Raw genomic sequence first — 9,592 nt, forward strand, 5'->3', positions numbered from 1 at the left:
TAGAATAGTGAATAGCACTATAGCTTTCTCAAAAGATAAAAGAAGAAAAAAGATTAGAATGTATACCTTCTAAAAGGGATTACTGGAAAAACTCCAAATAAAAAACACCCATATATTTATCAAACTCATCCAAAAGTGAAGACAGTCGATCCAGTCTCCAAGTTAAGATAATGATCAGTAATGCCTACAGTTTTTAAGTTGATTATATTAAACAGAATAAACACAGGATGTATAAATCATTCTTAACACTATTTAAATCTTGATAGGTTAAGATTAATTTTTCTAATAGAGCATCACATTTAGCATTTGAAAAGTACAAATTTATGAGCTCGGAGGTCTACATAATGTAAATTCTTTTGCAATTAACCACAAAATTAATTAAATTTTAAAATTAATTACATCTAAGTTATCCGTAAGCCAATATTAAAGCAAACAACATTAGGCTGATTTCTTCTGGCCATTTTCCATCCTGTTTTTTATTTTCCTTCCATGCTGCACGAAGCAGTGAATCGGTTAATTTCCAAAGCAGGCAAAGAGTTAACTTCTTACCATTTCATTTGTTCAAATGCTCTGTTTTAAATTCTTTCTTTAAACAATGGGCCATTCTTCTATGCTTTTGCTATCATATGTTCCTTTTGAATAGTTTCCAGGAATAACTGATCATGAAAAAAACAAAACAGTTTGCTTTTTACACCCTTTGTGTATAGTTATGAGATGATGGCATTCTTACGATGAACTGGGAAATCTAACATGCCGCAGCCCACACGTGGCGCATGGGATCTTCCCTAGACCACAGACACCATTTCACACGCTCACTACCCACTTTAGGCATGAAAAATGGTAGAATAAGAAGAAAGACAGTGCTACTTTTAGTCGAGAATATTTACATGCCACAAAGGGACAAAAATAGTGATAATATCTGAAAATACGATAATGGCGGGGTTTTTTTTTTTATGCTGCAGCTTTAGCGATATTTAAACATATATTCATTCCAGGACAGTACCAAAAATATTTTCAAAAATATTTCTTTAGGAACTTTATTTACCATTAATGTATAAAAATAAATAACAGAACTTCTATCCAGATGGCATGATTGGTAATGTTTTATAGGGGGAAAAGCAGTTTTTAAAACAGCAATCTCTGGCTTCCATGTTAATATTCCATCTGTAAAAGATACGAAATCTGTTTACAGTTCATCACACCCAAAGTTCAAGTTACTTCTTTGAGTTGGGTCCCAAAAAGCACTATTCTTTAAAAAATAATAAAGGAGCTTTCTGCCACATGAGGACATAGCAAAAATATGATTGTCTCTGAGCCAGGAAGCAGCCCGCCCATGCCAGATGCTTAATCTGTCTGTTGGCACCTTGATCTTCGACTTCCCAGGCTCCAACATGGTGATAAAATTAATTTATACTTATAATCCAAAAGTAACGTAAATTTTTAAAATGCAAAGGAAAGCAGTGTGCATTATAGGCTACCTTTAAATTTTGTCTCGATACAGTTGAGGATTCACCTGCTGACTTAGCTTAAGCAACAGAACTATCAAAACATAACAGACAAAGAAGCTGGCCCAGATTTTGCTGGGGTTTTTCAAGATGTAGTTATTTATTTGACTATCATTTCCAGCATCCAAGTCTCTTACAGCAGCCCATCCAATGTAGTTAATAGGAAATATACAGGACAGGCCCAGTGGCACACATCTGTAATCCCAGTACTTGGGAGGCTGAGACAGGAGGATAGTAAATAAAAAGTAAAAATGGCTGGGGATGTAGCTCAGAGGTAGAATGCACCTGGATTCGATTTAATATAATATAATAATATAATATAATTAATATATTATGATATATATTAGGAACTCATTTATAATCCCAGTACTTGGGAGGTTGAAACAGGAGGATCACAGGTTCTAGGCCAGCCCCAGCCTCTTAGCGAGGCCCTCTGCAACTTAGTGAGACCCTGTTTCAAAATAAAGAATAAAATAGGCCTGGAAGTGTAGCTTGAAGGTAGAATGCCCCTGGGTTCAACCCATAGTACCACAAAAAAAAAAAAACCCAGCAACAATAAACTAAACATTTCTATATAAACATATGAAATACATGCTTTTCTCACTTTCCTTCATTCTCCTACCACCCAAACTTAGTATCACATTTGATTTTATTAATGCATTTGTTGCCTAAGATAGGAAACCCCTAACATATTTAACTAAGCAAAATGTCTTTATAATAATTATGATAAAATGGGAAATACATTGTTATCTATTCTAGTTACCATTCTTTAAAGATGCATTGTACATGTCAAAATTGCTAAAGAGTAGATTTTAGATGTTTTCATCACAAAAAAGATAATGGTAATGTTAATTAACTTGATTTAATCATTTTGCAAAGTAGACTTTATCAAAACATCACAATGTACTATGTATATATGTACATGCATGTATGTGATATACTATATATATTTTTTTTTCTGAGCATTTTCAATATCATAACTCACTTTAATAAGCAGTATGGTTCTCAACACAAGACACTTAGCTTCCTTTCCTTAGTTCACCTAACCTTGGTGATGCAAATAGGAGACAGGCAATGTTTATATAGAAATAACTCACTTTGGGTTACATAAAGGTTCTGAATTATGAGCTACCCTCAACAAAGAATGGCAATGGCAAAAACTACTTTCCTTTGTGTATTATCACTTGCCACCTTCTTTTGCAATTAGATGGAGTTTTGTTTTTCTCTCCATTGTGTGCAGAAGTTGAAAGAGAGGCCCGGAAGCTATTCTGATAACTAACCATGTAATAATAATATATGAAAGATGGCATTTCCCGTCTTTTTCTTTTCACTTTTCTTCTCTTCCTCCTTTTCCTCCTTCTGCTAGTCCCTGCTTTTTCTCATCCCTTCAAAATATTGACAAGTTTTATTCAACCCATTCCCCAAACTCCCTTTCCCATCTCCAGTCTTTTATATTAGAGCACAGTTAAGACAACCTAAGGCACTTTGCATAACCCTTAAAAGAGCGGGTGTCTTAAGAAAGGGGTTTCCCAAAATCGGCTGCCCAGAGCACATAAGCCTGTCTCAGCCTCTCCCCGTCCTCCGGAGCACCCACTACCCCAGGCCTTCTAGAGCCTCGTTGCCAAAACTACACAACTCCCACTCCACGGAGCAAAGCTTTCTCAGAGAACAGAACACACTTCAGCTCTCCCTGGAAACCTCGCTAACCAGGCGGGCAGCCCCACCATGCGCTCCTCCGGCCCCTCGCCCCCCATAGGGAGGCTTTCAGAGCCCGCGGACTCGCCAGACTGGGTCTGAGCCGGTTACGAAGTCAGAGACAGGGAGGCCAATCCAGGGCATTTTCCGAATGGCTGGCAAGTGTGTATGCTGGTAAACTGTGCTTCGCCCCACTACTCAAGCTCTCCAGCCCGCAGCCAGGCCCGCGGCATTTCGGGCTTTCAAGTTTCAAGCTCCCTGCAAGATGGGGACATCCGAGCAGCTAAGAAAGGCAGGTTCTGGATGGGGAAACCACAACTCCTGCGCTGGTTACGCTGCCCCTTCTGAGTTAGACTCGGTCTCCTCGGGGTTTGTATTCTGCGCGGGAGGAGACAGGGGAGGGTCCGATGGGGGTGGAGATTCCAGGAGGGGGGAGTAAGGGAGAGTTAAGGCCACCTCGCCGCGCTGGACCCCGAGCCGGGGCCGCGGGCCCGCCCTCCACTTTGTCGGCCCCCACCCCCGCCGGCAAACACGCCCAGAAAACCACAACCTGTCAGCGGCCCTGCAGCCCCGAGCCGGGAACAGGACGCAGAAACTTGTACCTGGACGCACCAGCAGCCGGGCCGCTGCGGTCTGTCCGTGAGGACCATTTTTAAGCCGAAATATGAATGAAAAGAAAATAAAAGAATGGATTGCATTCTGTCTTCTTCCGAGCCTTTGGAAAAATAAAATTGCTGTTTTCTAACCAGTCCGCTAACATTCACAGTCGCCTTTGGCGAAACCGGGTTGGGATCCGAGTGCAAGGCAGAGCCCAGGACGGCACGGAGGGGAGGGAGAAGGGGGCCGCCTGGGACCAGGGTCCCCGACGCCATTTACGGGGCAGCGACGGCGCCCGCCCGCCCGCCTTACCTGTGGATGCAGTTTCCATGGCAACGGGCGGCGGCCGGGCGGGGCCCGAGCCCGGTTCCCGCGGCGCAGCTTCCTCGGCCCCGGAGCGCATCCCTCCGGCCGGCTCCCCCGCCTGCGGCGCCGGCCAGGCCCCTTTCGGCGGCGCCGCCTCGTCCTCCCCCTCCCCCCGGTCTCCGAGCCCCTGGGACCCCGGGCCGGCCCGAGGCAGCAGCTCGTCCTGCGGATCCGGCGGCGCGGCCATGGCTGGCGGTGCGTGGCTGGGCGGGCGGACACTGCCGGCTGCTGTCCCCGCTGGGACTCGGGCTCCAGGAGGCTGCGGAGTCTCCGCGCCGCCGCCGCCGCCGCTGCAACTCGGGCCCGAGCGCCGTCTACTGCTCTGGGTGCTTCAGCTCCTCCTCCTCCCCCTCCTCCTCCTCCGCCTCCTCCTCTTCTCCTGGCGGCGGCGGCGGCGGCGCTCCTCCCCTGCTCGGGTTGCTGCTGCTGCTAAGGCTGCTAAGGCTGCTGCTTCGCTACTCCGAAGCCTGTTATTACGCAGGTGGAAATGGCCTGCTTCGTCCGAGTCCTCAGAGTACGTCAGCCCCTGGCCTACTAATGGCAAGCCCGGATTAAAGGATGTGCCAAAGCACTTGAATCTTCTTTTCATTTAGGGGGAAATACAGGGGAGGATCCGCAGGTAGAAGCACCCCCAGCTGCAGCTGACTGCTTAGGCCAGCGGCCCTTCCAGCTCAAGAACTTTACTCCCTCTCTAGACTGGCGTTCTGGGCTCGAGGCAAAAAAAGGAAGCTGGAGACCTCAGGTCCACAATTCTGAGGGTGACCTGTGTGTCAGCCGTGGAGGTGACATAGATCTGAGCAGGGGGGGGGGGGGTGTTGGTGGCAAGTGGAGACAAGAGAAACTTCCAACCCCAATGTTAAGTCCTACACCCAGAACTGTTCCTAGAACGAGGTTGAAAATGAGAATACAGAGATGATCTATCAAGGGAAACTTAAGAATAAAAATAAAAATAAAAGCTTTCCAGACCTCATCCCAACTAGCCCTGCCGGCAAAGAGGTTGTCAATAGGCTGGAGAAACAGCTGTGCCTCCTTTCAGAAACACTCAACCAAAAGCCTTACAAATTACAAGCTGTCTACTCAATCTATTTTTTTTTAAAGTTGGGCATTCCAAAATCTTCCTGATGCTGCTTTTTCCCCCTTTAATTGGTCCCTAAATTGTTTATTTTACAAAAGAGAACTCGCCTTAAATAACAAAGGTTAAGTTCCACGTGTAGGGTGGAGGAATAGGCCTAGCTACTTACTCCTTCTCTAGAATAGGTGGTACAGTCTGCTGGGAGACTTTGTGGGACCCTGGGCTATTTAATGCATATTGAAGATTTCATACCTATTTGTAGACTTAAGGACTGAGTTTAGTTCCATTCAGGTACTTTTTAAAAATGCTAAAACTAAGCCAGGCATGGTGATGCACCCTTGTAATCCCAGCGCTTGGGAGGCTGAGAGAGGAGGATCACACAGATTCGAAAACAGCCTCAGCTACTTAGTGAGGCTCTCAGCAACTTAGTGAGACCCTGTTTCCAAATAAAATATAAAATAGGTCTGGGAGTGTAGCCCAGAGGTAGAAAGCCTCTAGGTTCCACCCCTAGTACCACACACACACACACACACACACACACACACGATGACAACAAATTAGAGAAAATATATTTGTTAAATAAATAACAAACAGGGCCTCCCAATGCCAGATGCCCAGGGAATCTTATACTCACAAATATTTTATATTATTGGTATGTTCAAAACTATCTTCTCTGATGAACATATTATCTTCATTGAGATGCTGTCTCACAGGTGTATAGCATGTCAAAACTCATCAAATCATCACTGTAAATGTGTGCAATTTAATGCCTATATATTATACTTCAATAAAGCTATAAAATTATCCCCTCCAACAACAAAGTTCTTGATTATCATAAATCATCAGAGTTTTTGAAATTTTTCTATGAGAAAACAAGAGCCTACTTAAGAAAGAAACTGTTAAGATGAAAAGAGTATTTGACTGCTGTATTTCCAAAGATCTTAATCCAGTCATGTAATCAGGGGGCACTTGTGAGATTTCTTTCTTTAAACCTATTGTTTAAAATGCTTTAAAGTATTAGAAATACCAGATGGAAACTTTCATTATTAACATGTCAAGATCACAGAAAAGAACACAGAAAACCCTAATGATAATGCACCAAGTAGCTATGAGTGCATACTGAATTATTTGAGAATTTCTATAGTAAGGGAGTTGTGTAGAGAATAATATGGAGTATATTATTTTGTTTTTACCCAGTACCACAAAAAATGAAATACCTATGTAAGCTTTAATTGTCTTTATATATATATATATATATATATATATAGAGAGAGAGAGAGAGAGAGAGAGACAGACAGACAGACAGACAGACAGACAGACTTTGAGGATCTTAATTATTTTTATTTCATCAGATACCGGTCAGTACTCCAATTTGAGTATGTGTAGAGGAAATGGCCAGTTAGATATGTTTAGATTTTGCTTAAAGGAAATTGACAGTCCCATTTTGATAAGGTGTTCTATTTTGATTTGCTGAAAAGAGGTGGTAGGTTGGGGATATGGCTTGGTGATGCAGCGCCTGCTTAGCAAGTGTGAGGGTCTAGGATTGATTCCCAAGCACAGGAGATGGAGGACGAAGGGGAGGAGGAGAAGGAGGAAGAGGAGGGATATGTTTCAGTATAAGCAATCTTCACAATTATCTTTACTTATTAAGTTCCACCTTTGAATATATACAAATATCCTATTTGGGAGAAGAAATTTTCAAGTTTATGTTGTATTTGAAGTGTGTTATTTTACATTTGTGCCCTTCTAAGCTGACAAAGCTTGACTAATTTGAAGATTTATGGGCAAAAGACAGCGTCAGTGATGGAGGTCCAGGACTTAGTTGCTATTTAAGAGTTTCTCTAGCCAGGCATGGTGGCACAAGGCTTGTAATCCCAGCATTCAGGAGGCGGAGACTGAGGATCACAGTTCACTTCCAGGACAGCCTCAGATATTTAGCGAGGCCCTTCACAACTCGGTGAGACCCTGTTTCAAAAATAAAAAGACTAAAAAATAGGGCTGGGAGCATATCTCGGAGGTAGAATGCCCCTGGGTTCCATCCCCAGTACTGCCCCCCCCAATTTTTTTTGCTCTAAAATGCATATGAGATAAATAAAGCTGATGCTTTTAAAGGAGTCTTAGTAAGAAGAGCTGAGACAAAAGAACTTTTATCAGATTTTGCATTCCATTTTTTTTAAAGGAGCTTTTGTTCATCAAGTCAAAAAAAATGAATCTGGTAAGGATCACTTATTTAGTTCTAGCTTCTTAACTTCAACAAAACCTCTATATCATGGGGAAAAGAATTATGGAGACATGCCGAAAAAGTGCCACAAGAAACAAATTTTAATCAAGGTTAATCATTTCTAGACTCAATATTGAAGTAACTTAATATCGCTGCATCTTCAGCTATAACTTGATTGCACCTTGGGGCACTCTATTACGTATCTTTATTTTTTATTTTGAGACTGGGTCTCATCGAGTCACCCAACCTGGCCTCAAACTTGTTACCCTCCTACCTCTTCTTCTGGACTAGCATACACCACTGTGCTCAGCTAATTTGGAAATTTTAATAGTACCTCTGCATAAGATTTAGAACAGCATTAATTAAGACCTGAAGGGAACCATACCAAGTTCTATGTGCATGTTTGGAATGCAACGAGCTCTTCTGTCAATGAGCGTGGCTGATGTTCCTTCACCTGACAACGATGAGAACGAAACATCAATGCCCCTAATGTCCTCCAGGAGGGGTAGGGAGAGGAAAGTTTATCACATTTCACTGACATCACTTTTTCTTCACTTTGATTTGTACATATGAGTAAAACTGCAAAGAATTTTTATCTCTTTGGGCAAAAATTGGAAATAGGAAATATGGAATTTGAATTTCTCATGCTTTGGGCAGAAAACATTTTTTAAGATATTCTGATCTTAAGTAGCAATCAGATTATACCTAAAAGAGGTAAACTGCCTTTGAAGAGATTTTTTTTGCAGTTTACAAAGTATATGCCCATGCATATCACATTTAATAAACACATATGCTTATAATTTCTAATTTGATGAGATATGTGGTATCTGATAGACTCAATTTTTTATTTATTTGATAACTAATGAATTAGGAGATTTTATGAGCTTCATGGTAATTTGTATTTCCCTTTATAATGAAAGTTTTATTGAGGTTTAACTCACTATACAATGTCAAGTGTATAATTCAATAGTTTTTAATATATCCACAGAGTTGTGTAACTGTCACCAAAAGTGATTTAAGACATTTCCATCACTCCAAAAAGAAGCTCTGCATCCATTAGCAGTCATTCCCCTCTCACCCCAACCTGAGTTCAGCCTTCTGCAATCACTAATCAACTGTCTGTCTCCATAGATTTGCCTGTTTGGGGCATTTCATATAAATGGAATCATAAACATGTGGCCTTCTGTGACTGCTTTCACTTCTCACAACATTTTCAAAGTTCATCCTTGTTATATAACTGTACTCTATTTTTTTATTTATGAATGATATAACATTGTAGGGATGTGCTTCAATTTATTTATCTATTCATTGGTTGATGGACATTAAGGTTATTTCTACTTATTGGTTATTGTGAGTAATACTAAAATGTTTATGTATATGCATTTTTTTCTGGCATACTTTCACTTCTCTTGCTTAAAAATAAGGATGAGCAGGATATGGTGGCACACACCTGTATTCTCAATACTTGGGAGACTGAGACAGGAGGATTGCAGGGGGGTTTTTTGTGGGTTTTTTTTTTCTTTTTATAGCTTCAGCAATGTAGCAAGACTCTCTGCAACCTAGTAAGACCCTGTTTCAAAACAAAAAAAAAACTTTTAAAAGGCCTGAGGTTATATCTTGGAGGTAGAATGCCCCTGGATTCTATCTCCAGTCAAACACACACACACACACACACACACACACACACACACACACAAATTAGCAAATAAGACAAGGATGAGAATTGCTAGGTAAGGGCTGGGATGTAGCTCAGTGGTAGAGCACTTGCCTAGTATGTGTAAGGTCCTGGTATAGATCCCAGCACCAAAAATTAATTAATTAAAAAATAAAAAAGAATTGCTAGGTCATATAAAGACTTTGTTTGAGGAACTGCCAGATTCTTTTCCAAATCACCTAAATATTTCACTGCTTAGAACTCTGCACCCACATCTGCTTAGTGCCTAGGACAGCCTCATCTTGGCTGCAAAATTCCTGAGTTTCTCCCATGTCCATGGGTAGAAGCCAGCACTCCAATGGCAGATTTCAGTGGAAAACAGCACAACTGAGCTAGGTCTAGAGTACAGCTATCCCACCTTCTTCACAGCTTGATTGCACATGTACCCATCCTCCTAACAACTATCCTTCCAAAATATGAAG

At 41.7% G+C, this 9,592-nt stretch overlaps 1 protein-coding gene across 2 annotated transcripts in view; it reads right to left on the reverse strand.

Moving 5' to 3' along the window:
* RTN1 (reticulon 1) overlaps positions 1-4,350 on the reverse strand; it is a gene marked incomplete at both ends in the record, with an annotated part of 233,372 nt that extends 229,022 nt beyond the window's left edge. For both annotated transcript variants that reach the window (XM_080706859.1, XM_080706858.1), the window contains one exon: positions 4,110-4,350. In XM_080706859.1, coding sequence (XP_080562985.1) covers positions 4,110-4,350 — 241 coding nt within the window. The remainder of the gene's footprint in view (positions 1-4,109) is intronic.
* Positions 4,351-9,592: the final 5,242 nt, after the last annotated feature.

This window comes from Muscardinus avellanarius, assembly GCF_963383645.1.
Source record: "Muscardinus avellanarius genome assembly, chromosome: 12".
Classification (NCBI taxonomy): domain Eukaryota; kingdom Metazoa; phylum Chordata; class Mammalia; order Rodentia; family Gliridae; genus Muscardinus; species Muscardinus avellanarius.